This window comes from Capsaspora owczarzaki (assembly GCF_000151315.2).
Source record: "Capsaspora owczarzaki ATCC 30864 unplaced genomic scaffold supercont2.2, whole genome shotgun sequence".
Lineage (NCBI taxonomy): Eukaryota > Filasterea > Ministeriida > Capsasporidae > Capsaspora > Capsaspora owczarzaki.
Window position 1 is genome coordinate 1,462,534 of NW_011887293.1, and position 20,811 is coordinate 1,483,344.

At 54.5% G+C, this 20,811-nt stretch overlaps 3 protein-coding genes across 3 annotated transcripts; all 3 read right to left on the minus strand.

The window, feature by feature from the left end:
- Positions 1-1,966: 1,966 nt before the first annotated feature.
- On the minus strand, positions 1,967-16,151 carry CAOG_01639 (hypothetical protein; the record flags this gene model as incomplete). The annotated part of the gene is made up of 4 exons (XM_004364450.2): positions 1,967-14,725; positions 14,813-15,037; positions 15,141-15,245; positions 15,903-16,151. 4 exons carry the CDS (start codon positions 16,149-16,151, stop codon positions 1,967-1,969), a joined length of 13,338 nt encoding a protein of 4,445 aa, XP_004364507.2.
- Positions 16,152-16,574: 423 nt separating this feature from the next.
- CAOG_01640 (hypothetical protein) lies at positions 16,575-18,076 on the minus strand. The gene is made up of 5 exons (XM_004364451.2): positions 17,884-18,076; positions 17,466-17,702; positions 17,144-17,278; positions 16,876-17,043; positions 16,575-16,774 (listed from the first exon to the last, which is right to left on the minus strand). The coding sequence occupies exons 1-5, from the start codon at positions 18,050-18,052 to the stop codon at positions 16,719-16,721; spliced, it is 765 nt and encodes a 254-aa protein (XP_004364508.1). The 5' UTR covers positions 18,053-18,076; the 3' UTR covers positions 16,575-16,718.
- A 57-nt stretch (positions 18,077-18,133) lies between these two features.
- On the minus strand, positions 18,134-20,462 carry CAOG_01641 (hypothetical protein). The gene is made up of 3 exons (XM_004364452.2): positions 20,146-20,462; positions 18,989-19,235; positions 18,134-18,883 (listed from the first exon to the last, which is right to left on the minus strand). Exons 1-3 carry the CDS (start codon positions 20,398-20,400, stop codon positions 18,456-18,458), a joined length of 930 nt encoding a protein of 309 aa, XP_004364509.1. The 5' UTR covers positions 20,401-20,462; the 3' UTR covers positions 18,134-18,455.
- Between the last annotated feature and the right edge of the window lie 349 nt (positions 20,463-20,811).

Here is a 20,811-nt window from a genome sequence, read left to right on the forward strand (position 1 = left end):
TTGTAAATTTGCCCAGCATGTGAGTTTTGATGACTTGTGTTTGCCCCAAAAATCGAGGTTCCATTGTATTGTGGTTCTTCTTTTCTCGCACGCACGTTGACTCGAACTCGGGTTTTTTTTTTTTTTTTTTTTTTTGTGATTGTTTCAATGCAAACAATGATTTTTTTTTTTTTTTTTGGTCAATGCTTTGAGCTGGATTTCTCTTCTTTTCTTCGCCGATGACACGATGAAGCTGAGGACGGTGGTCCCATGATGACAATCCCATGATGATGATGATGATGATGATGATCAGATATCAAGTTGGTGTGTGTCGCAGATGTGATCGGCCGATGGAACGTTCCTTTGGCTTTTTTTTTTTTTTTTTTTCGCATTGTGGGATTTTCTTCTTTTTTTTTTTTTTTTTTTTTTTTTGGTAGTGACTTTTTGGGCTTTTCATGGTTCTCTCTCTCTCTCTCTGTCTCTCTCTCTCTCGTTGGCCAACTGTCACTGATGCGTCAATGCATGCATATGTGTGGTGAATGTGAAGCCGTGGTCGCTCAAGCCCGAAACAACAGCGCGGTAACACACGTTAATGCTCGCGGAATCGCAAATCTGGTCACCAAAAAAAAAAAAAAAAAAATCGATTTTTTTTTTTTTGGTTTTAATTTTTTCATTCCCCTTTGCCCTCCCCTCCCCTTTCAATCAATCCGTCGGGGGGGGGGGGGAGCTGATTCCGCGGCGATGCGCTCCAACGAAGCAAGTTCAGCCACAAAGCCCGCCATTTCAATGCGAGTGCGTGGGGCGCTTTGTCCATTCACATTCACGCGTCCAAGGCAAACGAAAAATAAAAAGAATACAAACCTCCTTCGGATTGAAATGAATACCGAACAGAAGGAACGAAAAAAAAAAGTGGTAAAAAAAGAGTAGGGAAACAAATTCGTTAAAATAGAACAAGCATAGGACGAATTCACGAAAACTTGCAAAGCCAGGCAATGATTTCTTAGGAGGGAATTTCCGTTGACAATGCATTGGGATTGCGAGTTTGTTCTTTTTTTTTTTGTTTTGTTTTTTCTTGAGGCTGAGCGGGGGGGGGGCTTTCTCGCTTTGGCTTCGAGCTCACGAGTCTTGCCGCACACCAGCTTGCGCAATGCCATCCAATCGACCAGCCACACATCGCTGCACAGCCCGAAGTAGCGTCTCTGAGGACGATCGAACATTTTTTTTTTTTTGATGGCTCGCTCCTTCCATGCACCTTCTTCCGCCTTGGTTCTGGAGGGGGCAAGGGCATGAGTCGCCCTCAGTGGCAAACAGTGAACGTGCACTTGTGCTTTGGGGGTTTTGCCCAGCCACCGCAACCCCAAACCAAGCGAGTCAATGCAAAAGCAACAACTGGGGAATAAAAAAAAAAAAAATCAAACAAACCTGGTGCTGAAGAAAAAAAAAAAAAAAAAAAAGAGTGTCAAAAACCGGCTCGGCTCGCAAAATGGAACCTGAAGTTGAACAATCACGCAATCCTGTACATGAAGAGCTGCGAGGAAGCGCTCTGATTGTGCAAATCTGCTGCTGTTCAACCGAGAGAAAAAAAAAGCCACCGGGCGGCGAAACCGAAGCTTGTGAACTCAAAACAGAGTGCCTCGAGTCGACCTCATCCGTCCAACGAACGTATCATCCCGCGATCATGGTGTGTGAGACTGAGGTGTATTTGATGGCATTTGAATGCGTATGGATGGATGCCATGGCACATTTTTGGAGCAAGCAACGGTCGATACCTTTCGCAAAAGCTCTCAAGACGCAAACCCAGCAGCGATCGATGACAGCAGCAACAAACAACAAGAAATCATCATTAACAGGTATATAACAAGAAGACAGTATCAAAGCAAAAGCACAAACAAACTCAAAAGGTAGAGTGAGCAACCTCCAAGGGCCAAACTCGCAAACTCAAAAGACACAGCAACAAACGAAAACATCACCAAAACCAAAAAACAAATCACTCATTGTCAGCAGGAATAAAGAAGGACTGGGTGGTGGTGGAATGCGCTCCGTTGTGAGCACGCAAGAGACCAATGTAGTTGTCGAGCCGCACGAGCTTGCGAGAATCGTCAAACAAGCCGGCGGTCGTGTAGTAGCAGAAGCGGTTGGCGTCGTGGTGCCACGCCATCTCCTTGCAGTGCGTGATCGAAGCAGGCATGTCGAAAATGTTGTCGTAGCAAGCAATCGCCGTCGAAGGAGCGCCAGGCACCGCCTCATCCCAGGTCAGGATGGACATGTCGGAGGGTGCGATAGGTTTGGTCAGGGCAAACTCGACCTCAACGCCAGCCGGACTCGATTCAGGGTCTCGCACACCAAAGCCAATCACAAGCAACTGATCTGCCTCCCAGCAGCTCGCCGTGGCGTTCTCTGCAAACACGGGCGGCGTCAAGTCAATCAGGGCCGTCGCGGTCGTGGGTACAGTCGAGTAGCCGGCGCGGTTGGTTGCAACGACGCTCGCGCGGTACACACCGGAGTGCGCGAGGGGCTTGTTGGTGATTTGGATAAAGTTCAGAGTGGCAGGGATGGTGCCGTTCTCGAGCATCACCCAGTCAGCTCCGCGTTGCTCCTCGAATGCGAACGAGTAGGTGGCAAGGCCAGAGTGCAGGTCGGAGAAGTCCTCAATCTCGAGCAGAACGGACGAGTTGGCCGCAAGATACTCGACGGCGCCACGAAGATAGTCGTAAATAACCACGCTGCCCACGGTTGGTGTGATGGCAGTGATTTGGACACCATCGCTGTGCGCCACCGTGATGGCTGCAACGTTGTTGACAGCCTCCAGCGTCACAAAGTACTTGAGTCCGTCAGCACCAGAGGTCAGGTTGAAGGACGCGCTGGTCGCCAGACCCACCGACGTCATGGGCATCACGTTCAAAAGTCCCTTGCCCGTGCCGATCGCCCAGCGGTACTCGAGAATGCCCGACTCTGGATCGTCAAAGCCGTCCCAGTTGGCCGAAATCTCGTTGGTGGGTTGGTAGACGGCATCTTCCGTGGTGCTGAGACCGTCCCTCAGCTGACCCAGCGCGGGCGGCGTGAGGTCCACGAGCAGCTTCTGCGACGTCATCTTGGCGCGAATACCAGCGCCATTGATGGCCACCAGCGTAATGTAAATCTCCTGTCCGTGAAGCAACTCCAAGGCCGAGTTGGTCGCGTTGGTGGCCTCGCCTTCGACCTCGAGATACTCTTGGATTTGCGTGCCGCCGGGCCGCGTGCCGATGGCCCACTGGAAGCGGTCAATGCCGGATTGCATGTCACGCCAGTTCGACCATGTGACAATGATTTGCGTCGGATCACGCTGCGCACAAACAGTCGGAGTGCACAGGGCATGGCGCTCGGGGTCAAACGGCAGCAACGCGCCAACGTCGGGTGCAGACGCGTCGGGCACCAGGCCGTCGGAAACAACAACGCTGCTGCTGGTGCCAACAGCATTGAGCACGTACACCGAAACGTACAGCTTGCCAGCCAGCGGCGTGGGCGAGACGAACGTGGCATTGACTTGCAGGCCGACCGAGGTGAATTCCAGGACGTCGTCAGCACCAGGAGTGGTTCCGATCGCCCAGAAGTACTCGGCCAGCGGAGCGTACATCCCTTCGAATCCCCACCACATTGCAGAAACAGTGTATGGATCGCTGCTGTAGTCGGCGTCCTCCGGGCCCAAGCCGTCCACGACAACACCGGCCATTGGCGGCTGGTTGTCCACCATGACGCCGTCCGAGGCACGCTCCAAAAACAAGCCAGACTCGGTGTAACAGCGAATTGTCACATAGTAGTGGTGGCCCACCAAGAGCGACTTGCCGTGCGCCGCCAGATCGAACGTGACATTGGTTTGCTGGCCAACAGGAGTAAAGTCCTGCACATTGTTCAAGTAGGGAAGTGTGCCGACAGCCAGCTCGTAGCGGTTGGGCAGCTGCGGGGAAGTGTCAAAGGCTTGGCTCCAGGATGCCGAGATGGAGCTCGAGCTCGACTGGTAGTCCAAGTCCTTGTCAGGCACAAGACCATCAAGCACGCGATAGCCACGCTGCAGCACAGCACGAGGCGCAGAGTCCAGCACCTTGACGCCATTCGAGTTGGCCAGGTAGCACGTGCCGTCGTTGGCAATCGCTCGCACTTGGAAGAGGTACTCTTGCCCTTCAATCATCTTGAAAGAGTCGCCGCAAACTTGCGTTGGGAAGGCCTTAAAGTTGGGATTGTGCACAGTGCCAACCGCAACACCGCTTCGCGTTGCCATGTCGGCAGTAACCGCGTGCAGGAATTGGGTGCACAAGACATCTCCGTCGGACAGACCCGAGCGTGACTTGATGGAGAATTCGAAACGAACAAACTTGCTGCAGATGGTCGAGTGCGAGCTGCACCAGTTGGAAAAGTCAAAGTTGCCAGAGAAGGTGTCGTTGTACGGTTGGTAGGTAATGTCCGAGCCAACCACAAACCCGTCAAGGACTTGCACGCTGCCAGTCAGGTTGACTGTGTTGTTGGAGGCACACACGACATCGGCATACGGCAACAGGCGCGAGTCTTGCAGCGAGCGAGAGTACGTCGGTTGGGCACACCACAGCGACGCGCCATTTCGCGCAGTCACTGCAACAGAATACGGCGTCGTCGTGGCATCAAAACCGACAGGCAAAGTGACAACGGTCGTCATCAGGGTGACGGTCGCGTTGGGAGTGGGCGTGACATCCTGCGACACGAGGTTCGAACCAAGCAACGCAGAGCCCACCAGCACACGGTATGTCGCAATATCAGACTCCTCGTCAACAAAAGCATCCCATGTCACGCGGATAGTCGTCGATGACAGCACTTGGTGCTCCACCCAGCCGCCAGCGGGCGACGACCAGTCCACCACAAACGCCGGGGAGCTCACCAGCGCCGAGCCGACACCCGCGCCGTTGACGCCTTCAGCGACAATGTGGTACTTTTCACCAAGCTGCAGGGCGAGTTGTGAGACCATGCCACCAGGGTAGGTGCCAGTCATCTCAATGTCCATAATGTCGCGGCCGCGATGGCCCTTGTGCTGGAGAATGTTGACTGCCGTGTAGTTGACGGGGCGAACGTGCCAAGTGTACTCAAACAAACCAGACTCGCCATCGGTAAAGCCAGACAGAGTCGTCTTGACGAGCGCGGAGGAAATCTGGTAGGTTGATGGGACATTCGGGAAGATGGGATCCAGGGCGACAAGGCCATTCGTCGGCGGAGTGGCATCCACGCGAACACCGTCCGAGATGCCAGTCACATACAAGCCAGCGCCGTTGTACGCGCGGACTCGAGCAAAGTAGCGCACGCCGTGCGCCAACGAGACTTCTGGATCCAGCGCCGATTCTTCCAAAAACACAGTCTCCCAGCCGCGCGTGTTGCACTCTGCGCCCGAGCCTTCGCTCTCCACGCACCAGTCAAAGCGGGCAATGCCAGAATGGGCGTCATGGAAGCCGTACCAATGCGCTCCAATCATGTCTGTCTGCGACTGGAAGACCAAGTCGAGATGCGAAAAGCCGTCAAACACGCGACCGGTCGAGGGACGCGAGCCATCCACGCGAATGCCGTTAGACGTGCCGACAGAGCAGAGCCCGGCCATATTGCAGGCGCGAAGCGTCACAAAGTACTTGCGACCGTCGGTCAGTGACAGTCCGCTGCGCGATGCGACAGTGCTGGTTCCCACTGGGGTGAAGAGCATGACATCCTCGTGGTTTGGCTTGGTGCCGACAGCCCACTCAAACACCTTGATGCCAGACTCGGGATCGACAAAATTGAGCCACTGGCCAGCAATGCTTGTGCGGTTGGTGGAATAGTCGTCGTCCTCTTGGCGGATGCTGGCGATGGAGGCGACATCCAGGACCTGGCCGATGGAAGGCGGCGTGCTGTCCACCGTGATGGGCAACGACGATGCAAACGAGTGGAGTCCGGCACCATTTTCAGCGCGCACCACAATGTAGTAAACGTGTGCTTGCTGGATGGCGTTGGCCAGGTTGGTTTGCGTCGCCGAAGACATGGAAGGCACACGAACAAACGGCCGAACGTTGGCGAGACCAGGGACGGTACCAATGCCCCAGGAGTACGAGTCAATGCCCGACTCGAGATCGACAAAGCCAGCCCAATCCACCGTGATGGCGTTAATGTCGGTATGGTACTGGTTGGCCACAATGCGCGCCACCGTGACCTTGCCCACCACGGGCGGTGACGGGTCCAGAATGATGCCATCCGAGAATGCAGTGGCACTCAGACCCACCAAGTCGGTGCCGCGAACGGTGATAAAGTAGCGCACGCCCGCTTGCGGTGCAACTTGGAAGCCGTGCGTTGCCGACTCGGCCGCTGCCACCGCCTTGAGCGCAGTGCCGACGTGTCTAAACTCAAACACATCAATGCCGCCTGGAGACGAGCCAATCGCCCACTCGTAGTACGCAATGCCTGTGAGGTGGACGAGCTCTGACTCCTCCAGATCAACGAAAGGCTGCCAGCTGCCGTACATTTCAGAGATGGAGACCTGATAGTCCTTGTCGTTGGCCAGCGAGTTGCACAGGAGCGAGCCGTCACAAATGTGCGCGGGAACGGGCGGGGTTAGATCCACCGTGATGCCGTTCGAGCAGCCGTACGTGAAGGGCGCCTCAATGCTGCCAACGCGGCCGCGGAAGCAGACATAGTAGCGCACGCCCTGCAGCAGATGCAGACCGATGGCGGTCACGACACGAGGCAAGTCCACATTGTTGGATGACGGGACAATGGCGTCGTTCGGCAGTAACGGAGCAGTCGAGTTGGCCACAAATGTGCTGTTGATGACCGACTTGGCGACGTTTTGCGCAGAGGCAATCTTGGACAGCTCCATGCGGTTGCGGAACTCGATCAGCGAAGCATTCGCCGTTTCAGTGCGAAGATCAAACCAGCCGACCGGAACAAAGTTCTCGCCAAGCGGAATGTCGGGCGTCAGGAGAGGCGTGTCCGAGTTGATCACGCTGAGCGAGAATTGCCAGCGAACGCCGCCGTTCAGGACGCGGCCAGTCATCGGATCGGCCTCCAAGAATGAGTTGTGAATGGCCGGATTGGCATTCAGCCCACCCACGCCGAGCAGCAGGCTGCTGTTGGCGTGCAAAAAGTGCGGCTTGGACATGTACAGAGGGTACTGCTCCCACATGAGCAGCGGCTGCGCGCCATCTACCATCAGCGCAAACTGCGCGCGCGCAAACTCCGAGGCCGCCAGCGCGTTCGATGCAAGCTCAAACCGGTTGACAGTGTGCAGATTGTTGAGCGCAGAGTTGCCAGTGTACTCGAAGCTCGAGGCGCGGCGCATGTCGCGGTCGAAAATGTAATAGTGCGTGCGAAGCGGGGCGTCCGACAGCCAGGTCGTGTTGCGCAATGCGCAAGGGAGCTGCACGCCGTCGTAACCAGCCACTGCAGATGTAAATCCGGTGGTCGCCAGCTCTGCCAGCCCACCAATACCAGCAAAGTAGTTGACGTTCTCAATGTCGTCGGTTCCCGTGTGCATTTGCTCAGGCAGAGCCGTGCTGGTGGCCGCAGCAGCACTGGCATGGTGCGTCAAGATTCCACGCACTGTTTGCTGGCCAAAGGTCGGATCCATGACCTTGAGACGAGCCAGCATGCGATCCTGGTATCCAAGAACAACATCTCGCACCAAGCGCGTGCAGACCAGCCGCGAGTCGTAGTAGTCGAGGAACGCCGTGGCCAGGTACATAAAGTAGTTGCTCATGACGTCCACGAGGTCGATGCGGCGTTGAGCAGACATTGTCACGCCCTGCAGCAAGCCGGCGAGCGCGTCCGCCTTGAAGGCCGGACTGTCTGAGCTGAGCACAATCAGCTGCACAAACTGGTCCAAACTCGCCATGTTGGTGAGAATACCATAGACTGCGCTGGCTTCCGTCTGCGTGAGAGCAAAGTACTGCGACGACGCCAAGTTGCCATAGGTCGCGGGGTTCAGCCAGTGAGCGTACGTGAACAGCTCCAAGCCGGATGCGACTGGCAACTCGTTAATTTGGAGATAGGGAACCGCCGTGCTCATGTTGGACGAGATGGTCGGGATGACGGAAGCCCTGCCGAGCTGGTACCACAGAAGGTCGTTCAAAGAGGCCTCGATTCCACCGCCAATAATGTTCAGCTTGGCAGTGTAGTCGCTCGTGGCAAGCATGTCGGTCGTCAGCACGCGGGCCAAGGTAGGCAGCCAGTAGGACAGCTGTGTTGCAACAAGATACTTGAGTGCCTCGACCTCCTTGTACGTTGCCGTGCGGTAAAGGTAGAGGAGACGAAGGTAGGCGGCGTTCAGCACGACAACGCCATCGGACGTGTCGTTCCGCCCGCCTGACAAGGCCGAATCAAACTCTTGGCGGACGTAGCGCACATAATCGAGCTGCGTGCGTTTCGAGTCGAAGGTGGCCGCAAGGCGCTCTTCCACCTGCTTGTAGACGTACGGCCCAACCTCAGCAACGATCGGCTGTGCCAGCCCTGCAGTCCAGTTTTGCGCGTTGGTCAAGTTGAACAGGTACACGTAGTTGTGGCGCACGGGCGCAACATCCTCGACTGCCAGGTTGTTAATCCAGTTGGCAAACGACAGGGGCATGTCGACACGCGGCAAAGGAATGATTGGCTGGAAGCGCTGCACGTCCTCAAACACAATCGTGTTGTCCAGAGGGACACCGGCAGTACCGATTGACCACTCGTACGTGTAGCGCATGATTGTGTCAGGGAAGCCGTCGAACGAGGCAGCGAGGGAGGAATCAGACGACGTGTAGTCACGATCCGCCAGAACAAAGCTCGAGTTGCTGGTGACTGACGAGGCAGATGCCAGATCAACATCCAGAATGTTGATGCGGCGAGACTGAGCAAACATTGTGCCGTCAACGGGCACCGCGGGAACGGTCCGATCAGTGCGCAGCCCCACGCGGTTCCACGCACGAAGCGTAATGAACATGGGTGTAGTAAAGGCCACAGGGAGCTCCATCAGCCGATGCACAGTGTTGCTGACCTGGTACGGCTCGGACACGTTGAAAAACTCTGTCACGAATGCGGTTGGCGACGGCAGCGTGCCGATGGCCCACGCATACTGCAGGACATCCGACTCGTAATCTTCAAACTCGTCGAATTCGATGTTAAACTGCACCGTCGTGCGAGTGGGGAACTCGAGAGTTGCAGAGAGTCCACCCGTGGGGACAGGCGGGCTGTCGTCGATGCGGTACAAATCCGTCGAGCTAATCACGCAGGTTGCGGCCTTGTCGCACACTTGCACGTACACCCTGAATTCGTCGCCAGCAGAGAAGCTGAGCAGGCCGTTTTCGCCTCGAGCGATGGCACCGGTTGCAACGTAATCGGTCGGGTTGGGCGGATCAAACAGCGTCACACCAGCAATGCCCGCGTACTCGGCCTCGGGGGCCTCGTCATGCGACACAACAATCGACCACAGGTAGTGCGAAAAGGTGTCATCGGAAGAAAAGTCCGTCCAGGTTGCCGTCACGGAAGTGGTCGACAGCTGGAAGCCAAAGATTCCGCCAAAAGAAACGTTGGCCTGGCGCTCATCGAACGTGTTGGTCTCGACTGAAATCACAGCAGGTGTGGGGGAGGATGGCAAGATGCGCACACCATCCGAGAAGGCGGTTGCAAACAACCCCTTTTCGTTGAATCCGCGAACAGACACATAGTAAACAACTCCTGGTGTAAGGACGTAGCCAGCTCCGAGCGCGTTCAGCAAGTACCATGTCTGGCACTTGCGGTTGCCGTGGACGTCAAAGCCACACGGCAGCGAGCCGCCAGCAAACGCCAGGATATCCTCGGCGCCCGCACTCGTGCCAATGGCCACCTCGTACAGCGCAATGCCAGTGTGCGGATCATTGAAGCCATCCCACACGGCAAACAGGCCAGGCGCTCCATTGTGCGCGTCAATGTCAATGTGCGACTCGGGGCCAAGCGTTTCAACAACGGTGCCGGCGTAGGGCGGGCTGCGATCCACCAGGAAGGGCGTGGCAGCGCTCGAGGTGGAGAACAGGCCAGCATGCGACCACGCGCGGACCGTCAACCAGTAGCTGTGGCCGTCGAGAAGCTTGGCGAGCGGCTCGCTGTCGATCTGCAAATTGCAGTTAATGTTGTGCGTGTTGTTCGTGCAGGTCACCCAGTCGTAGAGTCGATAGTTTTCAACAGGAGACCGAATGAAGGGCTTGATGTCTTCATTCTCCATGTACGAGCCAATGGCCCAGTCAAAGTGGTCGACGCCAGAGACAATGTCAATCATGCCGTTCCAGGACACGAGGATCTGACCGCTGCCGCCCTGTGCCACCTGCACAATACCCTCTGTGGGAGGGCTGATCACGACAATGTACTCTTCGGCGGAGGTGCCCGTGATTTCACGACCCGACATGGTCACGGCAACCACGTTAATGACAAACTCCTCGCCGTCCTCGAGCTGGATACCAGGCTGGATTTGAAGCGTCAGGCTGTTCTCAAGCACGCCGTCATTCCAAAAGATGCGGTTGCCCACCTCGGTGTGCTCGGCCGCAGTGCCCAAGCCCACGCGATAAAAGGCAACGCCAGCGCCCTCGTCCAAAAAGTTCCACTCGAGCTCGACACGCAGCTTGCTGGCTCCGTCGGCGAGGCGGACGTACTGGCGACCGTCTGTGCCGCGGTAGGAATTGGAGACTTTGATGGCGTCAAAGTGCGCTTGGGCATCGTGATCAACGTCAATACCGTCCGAGCACACGGCCACCGTGCTGTCGGCGGCGTTGTACGCACGCACAGCAAAGTGAAAGCGGCGGTTGTAACGCAAGGTCTGATTGGCCGACGCGCCAAACTGCCGCTCTCCCATCGTGGCAAGGAGCTGCGAAGTATTGTGACGCACACCGGCGGCATCCAAGTAGCCTTGCTGCAGATCGACCGAAGCGCGACGCGCGCCATAGTCAAACTTTTCTGTCGTGTCCTTGAGAAGAGGGTCGCTGGTGGTCTGGAACGGCTGGATGACACACATGACCGCTGGACAGGCGCCCTTCACGGCACGCGCCGGCACCTTGTCACCATGGACGTGCACGGCGTGAGCGTCCGTCACGACCAGCTGCTCGGCGCTTGTCGGGCATAGCACATTGCAGGCGTCTGGGTCGCCAGAAACGGGGGAGCAAGGCGTTCCCAACGCGTACTCGTAGTGGTGAATGCCAGACTCGTGGTCAAAGAACGAGTCCCAGTAGGCAAAGAGCTCCAGGCTGTTTTGGTGGTCAATGTCGTTGATCAGGCCTGCGCGCTCCACGTCGGCCACAAACCCAGGCTCGGGCGGAGTCAAATCCATGGTGACCTGGGCGCTGCGGGTCGTGAACAGTCCGGCACGGTCTGTCACCATCATGCGGAACTCGTACGAAGAAAGCTGGTACGCATGGAACTGCTCGCGCTGCAGCGTGATTTGCATGGAGGTGAGCGCAGCCGTTTGCAGCCGGTAGAACTGCTTGTCGCGTTCCGTTGGCGAGGAGGTGACGGGATCCTTGAAACCATCCTCAAACACGTCGGGTCGCGCTTGGCCAGTGATGCGACTCGGCAAGTCGGACTGAAGCTTCAGCGGCAGGTACAATCCTGCAGGCATCTCTTGACAGGTGCCCGTCGGATACGTTCGGCAGAGCTTCCAGTCGACGGACGGCCAAGTGCCAAGACCAACGCCCGACTGGGTGTCGACAACCCAGAAGAACACGTTCATGTTCATCAGATTGGATTGATACGCTTTCGAGTTATGCGTGCGACCGCATGCATCGCCGGTGCCCACAATCAACTGCGACACGCTTGGCGGGTCGAGATCCACGAGCACCGTGCGGCGGGCCCATGCACTGACATGCCCAAACATGTTGTAGGCGCGCACGTAAAAGTGATACCAAAAGCCACTCTTGAAGCGGGTCCCGGACTGGGACTCGAGAACGGCTTCGGTGGATGTCACAAGGCCATTCGACACGCCGACAAAGATGGTGGAGCCAGCAGTGACTCGCACCTTGATGGTGGGATCGCTTGAAGGCGTGTTCGGATCCATCGATGCGGCAGGCGCATTCAAGCCGGTTGTAGTGAACCTGAATTCGTACGAGAAGATGGCCAGCCGCTGCGGGGAAGCGAGATCGGTGTCCAGAATGGATTGGTCCAGGTAGCCGGGATCGGGAGTAATCAAGTTGGCGCCAGGCCGATCGTACTGACTGATCATGTTGTCCAAATCGGTATTATTGAAGGACTGGCTGCGAAGGATGTCCTGATCAGGCTCCATAAAAACGTGATTCCAGCGGAATCGGAAGCTCTTGTCGTGTGTTTGGTACCACTTTTCATTGCCAGTTGGTTTGTAGACGTGGGCAGGATGATACGACGCATTGCTGGATGTGTAACTGGGATCGACAAACATGTTCTTGAGCTCCAGGTCACGATCGACGAGGTTGATCTGGGCATAGTGGTCCCAGACAACGCTCGGATCGGGAATGTATGCCCGATTCGGTAGATTGTTGGTTTCCGACGTAGCTCGGCATCTGTCCTCAGCATTGCCAATGTTCCACGGCTTGGGCAGCTGCGGGAGTGCTCCAGCATCCAAGCACTCGGCCACGGTGGCGCTGGGAGCAGTGAGGTCGTAGGACAGCATCCACAACGCCGAGCGGCCGTCACCAGCCGCATTGGCGACACGGACCTTGACAGTATACACGTTGTTGTTGACCGGAAGTGTATTGCTCGGAAAGGTGACAGAGATGCTAGCAGGATTGGACGAGGTAATATTGCCGCTCGTTTGAATCAGCGGATTGGACCAGTCTTTGCCCTTGAAAACGGCAGCACTCCAGGTTCTGATTGAGGACTGCATCTCAGAGAACGCCGAGGGCCTAAACTTGAACTGGGGCCACGCCGGGCTTCCAGTCTGCGTCACACAAGCAGCCAAGGCAGGGTTGGTAGCGCGGGACTGGCCTTTGAGCGGGCCGGTAAAGCTGCACGAGCCAGCAATCCAACGCGGGCTGGTGTTTGCCTGGTCAAACACATCCGCGGGGGAGGCCAGAACAGGGCGAGTGGGGTCGAACATGATGATAAACGTGGACGAGCGTTCGGTGCGCTGATTGCTCAAGGCAAAGTTGTTGGCAAATCGATAGTTGATGGTGAGCTTGGTGCATTCATTGACAACGCCGTCCGCAGGGCGGGCGCTTGAGAAGATGCGACAGCTTGCCGGCGGATTGAACTTGATGTTGTTTGTGGCACCCGCAGTGATTTCGTACCAAATGTTGCGGCGATATGTGTTGTACGGAGGGGTGAAATTGATGTCGCCTGCAAAGGAATTACTGCAGCTCGAACCGCAAGGTGAACTGGAGAGAGGGCGCATTTCCTGTGATGCCGAGTCGAGATACTTCAGGAAGCCATTGACAGAGCCACTAGTTTGGGGGAGATAATTCGTCGCAGGTGCCCAATCCTTGACCAGCCAAGCGTTGGTCAATCCGGCTGCGTTCGTTCCGGCGCTCAGGGGAACGAGGACGAGGTTTTGATCGGTGGTGTCGGGCGCACCCTCGTAGTTGAACTCAAACCGAATGTACATGCCGAGTTTGTTGCGGGATTGAGCGTCGTAATGATAATCATACTGCAACGGTGTTGAGCCCCTGTTATCTGTCACCCACTTGTAAGGATCTGGCATCCACGGGTTGACTATACCCTCGAATGTTCGCACTGCCGGATCGAGCGAGGACTGTAGCGAGCGAAACGAGGGGATTCCATTCTCGAAGCCGTTGGTGTTCTCCACAAGCGTCCGAGTCAAGACAAACATGGGAACAGCAGTGTCGCACCGCAGACCATTCCAAATGTTTGCAATGGAACCGTCGCTAATGCCGAACGTGGTAGGGTACCCGGAGGCAGTCTTGGTACACGTGCATAGATTGGCTTGATCCAATCTTGGGTTGCCATGATAACAACCAGAGTTGAGTGCACTCCACGCAGAGAGAGTAGGGTCATCTTGACCCGGCCATTGGAAGTACCACTGGTGGTTGCCGCCAGACATAGAATTATGGTCGACAAAACCGCCAAGTGGTTGTCCCAAACTGTTGAACTCGAAGGTCGGAGGGCGACACTGACGAGAACGACGCGTGCTGGAATACAGGAATGAGCAGTAATCCGTCGTCGAGGATTCGCAAAACTTTGAAAACTTGGTAAACACGGTTTGACTCGGCGGCTTTGTCAATCCAAAGTAGCAATCAGAGAGGTCATTGTTCACTCCCGATTGACAGTGACGGCTGAATGGGATGTAGTTGGTTGACGACGCCGGGTTGCAATAGCATGTGCCGCCAAACGATGTGGCCAACTCGGCACTACGCTTTGGAAAGCTTGGCACAGCGGCCTGGAAATAGATATCGATGCCTGAGCCTGGGGCAGAGTCGGTGGTGTACAGCGAAGATTGCGCACAGTGCCCGGAAGGATAATACCTGTTCAGGTCCGGCTCGTCCCAGCCTGGAATGGTGTAGCGGGTGTCGCAACTGCACGATTCGGCACACGTCGAGCCCCATTTGTTAAAGTCGCAAACGAGAGAGTCGACGCATGTGCGGAAGCGGTAGATACGATCCTCCTTGTCATTGTCGTGATGGCTAAAATGCGCCGTCAGCACAGAACCGTCCTGGTCTCCGTATCGCGCTTCAAAAGCGATGGTGTCGTCCCAGCCGTTCAAATCGCCACGGTCTCGACACGAGCTGATTCTCTGGGCCGTGTTTGATCCAACCCGGCAATAGTAGTGTTGTGTTTTGCGATCCTCTTTGCCGTTGTCGTGAACCGACTGTCAAAGATGCACCAAAAGTCAACATCATTGGCCAGCTTTCGTTCCATCGCCTTTTCAAACATTGGGTGGTACTGTGCAGCTTACAAACCAGCCAATAATGGCGGAGCCAATCTTATTCGGGCTTGCACCAACATCAAAGTTGATGGGAGTGTCAAATTGGTTGAGATAGTCCGTCCACAGGCAGTTTGCCAGGTTGGTGTACTGCACGCCGTTGCACACAAACCAGAACAGACGGTCCTCCTTCTTGTTCCAATTCTCAGAATACCATCCAGTGATTGCTTGATTAGCTGGGCACACCTTATACACTTGCTGTTCTCGCAACACGGCGGATAAGCAAATCGAGACATTCAAAAATTCAACGAAACATTTCACCAACAAGCCAACGAACAAACTTCAAACAAAAAAGCCGTACAGTGTCCCAGTTGTTCACCCATCCTGGGCCCCAGAGGCCTCGGTTCTGCCACCAGCTGATCACGGCGCTTTTGACACCACCATCCCAGAAATTTTGACCGCGAACCTGCATCACAATCAAACGACGAAAATGACCAAACATAAAGGTCAGCACAGAACATTCCGCGAAATTCCTGCAATTCCTTGCGCCCATCATTGGATGGCTTCACTATCACATCGTAATAGTTGAAGAAGCATTTCTCCACCCCCTTCACCCTTCTACCCTTTGTCACCTTCCATGAAATGTCATCAGCAGCGCAAACCCAATTTCGGCATTTCATTTGTCTCCTCCTAGTCCTGGCGCTTTCCCTTCGTTGTTTCTCCACTCCAGTTCCAATAACCACTCCCTGTGTGTTTTTTTTTCAATTTAACAATAAAGAGTGAAAGATCTCGCCCCGCCCTCACCCCCCCCCCCCTTCCCTTCACCACCAAACCACCACTGCTTGTGGAGAGTCGAGCCCTCGATGGGTTTTTTTTTTTTTTTTTGATTGTTTTTTTGTTTGTTTTTGTTCACACCTTTTCAAACGCAAGGGAACACCACCATGCTTTCCACCACCGCCACCCTCGACGCTGGGCACCCGGCTTAAGTATCACGACTCGTTCAATACACAGACGAGGAATAAAAGCGCCTCGGGCGAGCGATGAAAGTCTAAGCCCAGGGGAATCAGCAGAATGCCGAAAAAACAAAATCGCTCACGCATGCTCAAATATGAAAACACTCAACTGGAACAATGGCGACAATGGCAAAGACAACGAGGAGAGCGAAGGGGGCGACGTTCAGCGTGCTGCCGCGGATGCTGTTGTTGGTAAAGTGACGAGGAGCATGCCTGGTGGTGGCGGTGCGGCTGGTCGAGAGCGGGTGGCTGAGGAGGAGTGGGGAATTGATCACGTCCGCTGGCGGTGCTGCTCCCGCTGCTGCTACTCCACGCCGGGCGGGAAGCCGACGGTGACCACCACTGCGGTCCCTCTCCATCGTGGGCTGACACAGAGAGGTGTTGGTGCAGCCGCGAGGAGAAACGAGGAGGAAACGCAGAAAGTTGTTGAGAATGTGATAAAAAAAAACGCAAGGCGAGGCCAAAAAAAAAAAAAAAAAAAAAAAAAAAATTCACAAAGCGGGAGAAAGAGAAAGAAAAGCAAACAAAAGCAAAGAAGAAGAAGAAGAAGAAGAATAGAAGAAGAAAGAAAGAAAGAAAGAAAGAATGAGAATCACAAGCAAGTAAATAACAAGCGCATCAGCACTCAATAGCAAGACAAGAAAGGGTACGAAAGGAGGGAGGAAATGAAGAGGTGAAAACAATCAGCGGCGTGACCTGACTTTGACTAATATGGCCGGAAGCTCAAGGTGAACCAAAAGCAGACCAGCCACGCTGTCTCAGACAAGAAAAATCCTTATTGTCTCCAAGAGGGCGAATCCACGCACGTGAAAACCCACGTGCGAAATGGGGCACCCCAAAATACAAAATAGAAGACGCTCAATGAAGAAAAAGCAATAAAATGACAACCAAACAACAAAAGCATCGGAATACAAAGCTGCGCCCCGCTATAAACTCAAAATGGTGTGGGTCGAGCCTTGCATGTGCTGTGACAGCTCGGATACTGTGTTGGGCAGGCGTACAGAGAACCAATCATGAGGGGGGGGGACAATCCGACATTCAGCATCACACCCCTCTCTCCGCTCACATGCTCGTTGTGCATACCTCGTGCTATTAATGAAACTGCAGCTGTAATTTGCCCCTGGACTTCCAGAAGCGGTACTATCCGGGGCATGACGACCACCAGCAGCATCGGCCCTATTGCATGAATGACCACTCGATTCGCCACTCGCTCCAATACAATCCGGTTGCACGTGTCCCCTCGCGCAGCCACTATGCGCGCAGCAGTAACAAGAGCAAAGACGGAGTGGCTTATACATGTTGGTGGGGGGTGGAGTTTCAACAAACGACAACCTCCACACAATCATCGTACTTAGCTCCTCGGCATATTCACGCAGTGCAGACAAATTGGCCATGACTCCCACCCCATCAATGTCAACGGTAGAGTGAGATATCCGTCCATTGCTTGCGAGGAAGCACAGCTCGATTGAAGGGACGCATCTTTGCACTGTCACATCAAATGGGGTAGACCAACAGTGAGACACGGCAAAAACCCTACCTATCGTTCTCTTCCCCACAATCCTTTCCAATCCTCGAATGTACAACAAGACGGAAATGGTGACCCATCTCGTGTCACGTCGAAAATCTGAGCAAATTCAGAAACCAATTGAAAAAGGCTCAACCAATCGACTCACATTCATCGACCACCAGTCGGACTGAGCTCCGGATGCCTTCCAGAATCTTGGAGTGGAACGACTGGAAGATGCCGAGGTTGACTGGCGGTGGCGAGACGTGCTGCCGGAAACGGTCGAGGAAGAGCCGCAGCAGCTCAGTGGCGACCAGCTGACCGAGCTGCTTGCCGTCCTGCACGTCGTGGAACAGCGCGCAGATGATGCCAGTGCGGCCGGCATCGGTGCGGATGGAGACGGCGACTGCAGAGGAAAACAAATCCAACGAGAAAAAAAAAAAAGTCAAAAATCATAACAAAAACATCTGGCGCGCCCCAGAAAAAGGTACCCCAAAGCAGAATCGCTTGGTATATGGAGAGTATGGAATTTGAATCGCTTGTAATTCAATGTTCGTTTCGCGCATTTCCCGGTCCGGCGTTGTTACCTGCGCCGATTTCAACGTAGCTTGCAGGCAGGCCAGTGACGTCGCTGCAGACCTTGAGGATGGCGGTGATGAGGGAGCCCGTCAGACGCGGCTGGGCAATCAGCTTGACAAATTCGCGGTCGTAGAGCACCGTGCCCGCCGGACTGATGATCAGCAAGTGGCGTAGCATTTGGTGGGAGGGGAGGCAAATTGAAGAGTGTGTAGAGTCGTGAATAGCAAATAGCTAGCAATCGAAGAAACAAAAAAGAGAAGGGATACAAGAATAATTTGGTACAATAAGTACAAAGCAACAGCACACACCGGGGAAGAAGCAGCCACCCCAAAAATCAGAGGGCTAACAACAAAGCTGAGAAAGATCGGGAGAGCGAGAGCATGAGCCGGTTGACGGGGAAGAATAAACGAGCAATCCCGACAGACCGTTCAAATGGGGAGAAACAACAAAAAAAGTCAGACATAACCAACAGCAAAAGAACCCAATAAAACATAAACGCAGAAACACAGACCACACCACAAGAACAACAACAACAACAACAACGACGCAGCACCAACTCTGAAATTTTGAAAAAATTTCTCTAGCGTTGCAAAAAGACAAGGGCGACAGCCCAAATCATTTCGTTAGCGTTTGGCTTTTGTGTTTCAATCTCGGGATCGAGTTCTAGCAGGTCCTTGAGACGTCGCATCACAAGGTCATAATCGTCATCGTTGAGGGGCGAGAAGGCATTCTCCAACACGTCCGACGCGTGGGCGAGGAACAGGAGAGCCAGTGTTCGCTTGTCCATGCGATGGACGTCGTTGACCCACTTGGCCAGCAGAGCATTCTGCACCTTCTTCATGACCTTGGCCTTTTGCGCCGAGTCAACCACAGGGTGTGTTGTCATGTCAAACAACAAAAAGTTTTGCTTTTCTGTCGTCAACACGCCCTTCTCGACCAAGTTCTTGGCGAGGCGTTCGCGCACCTGGCGGAGCTGGTACTTGAGCTTGAGCGGGTTCCAAGTTTCGCCTGAAGCACAGGACGATTTGGGATTTGGGGGAGGGGGGTTTGATGAGCACCATACCAAAAAAAAAAAAAAAAAAAATCTTCCAAAAGAAAATCGGTTTGACCTACCACTGAGATACTCAATCCAGGACTCGACCGTTTCCGGTGGCTCTGTTTCCTTGATATGACGAAGCGATTCGTCCAAGAGAACGTCGCCGGTGGGAGTGTCGTCGAGGAGGATGACGCGGCGGGTTGCCAGAGATCGCTTGCGCATGCCCGTGCGCTCGAGCTCAACACGGCCGCGCAATGCCAGCTCGGCTAGTATGCATCCTCGCAGGCCCGACGAGATGCAGTCGTTCCAGAATGACGTATAACCCTATGGGTGCGAAATCAGCCCCGACGGACGGTTGCGCAGTGAGTGGAAAGTCAGGCAGACGCCGCGTTTTCAACTGTGTGTCTCTCCACATCCCCACGTTGCAAGGTTGGTTTGCGTTGAAGCCTGGCTCATCTCAGTTGCAATGGGTGACCTTTGTGTGCTTCCCTTTCCTCTCCTAACCATCCCCCATTGCTCTCTCTCTCTGAGCATCTCACGCCTTCTCCACTCTCCTCGCTCTCTCTGAGCATCTCACGCCTTCTCCACTCTCCTCGCTCTCTCTTTGCTCTCCAACGCCTCGTTTTTTGCTCGCCTCGTTCCATTTCTACAAAACCATGACTCTTGCTTTTCACCCAACCTTCCCCCATCGTTCCATCGTTGGGTGGCATTTGCCTCGTCGTGATGTCTGTTTCCATTCAACAACGAATGCAGATCTCAACCCTTTTTTTTTTTTTTTTTTTTTTTTTTTTTTGGTGACGTTTTCATTGGAAGGGCTTTTGATTTTTATCGCTGCCACTTTGCCCCGCCGCCACCACCTCTCGCTTGCTCGTCCAATGACGACCATTTGTAACCACTGACGACCATTTGTAACCACAGAGACCATCCATCCAGCCACCCCCACCCCCTTTGAGCCCCTTCACTGCGAGGCGGGACTCGTTGGCAGAAAAAAAAAAAAAAAAAAAAAAAAAAAAAAAAAAAGGCGACTCCCTTCATCTATCGACTCGACTGCCCTTCATCGCAACTGCCGCCTTCAGTGGGTCGACCGTCGACTGCAGGGTCAGAGCACGACTCACCCAGCCCCTTCTCCCTCAACACCAACGACACTCGTTCGCTTCAACCACGACAGAGCACAACAACGAGGCAGACCGTTCAGCGAACCCCCGTCATTTATCGCTCTCTCCTCATCGCTCACCTCGCGGTCCTTGAGGCCGAGCAGGAGGACTTCCTCCATGAGCGTCAGCCACCCTTCTTTGTTGTACTTTTCGCTGTCGTCGGCGTCGTCGAGCTGCGCGCTTGTGTGCGCCGCGTCCTCTTCGCTCTGTCGGTCGCCGCTCGCGGACGCGCCTGCTCGGTCCCCTCCGTTGGCACCACTGCTGCTGCTGCTACTCCCAAGACTGTCGCTGGCGGCTGCCGCGGCCTTCTTCCGGTGCACGAGTGTGCCGGACATGATGACTACAGAGTCGAGTGAATGAAAAAAAAAAGAAGAAAAAAAAAAAGAGTGGATTCGATGTCAGATTTGACTGTGAGCACGAGCTGTCTGAGAGTCTGAGAGGCTGAAAGGCTGAAAGTGTCGTAGAAAACCAGATCTACAAGTCGGGGGGGGGGCAAAAAAGAGAGATCAAAATCAAGAGGACGTTTCCTAGTCAACTAGATCTACAGCACCATACAGTAACGCACACATGCATGGGCGCGAGTTCACTCCGTCGATACCTCGCCGCATTCAAGCCGTAATTGATGCCAAGTGCTGGTTATACCAGTTACTGACGTGGCGCAAGGGGGAGCTGCGACATGGTATTTGTGTGCTTTTGCATTGTTTTGTCGATGTTTTCGATTTTCGTCTTCTCATCTTTCCAGCTCT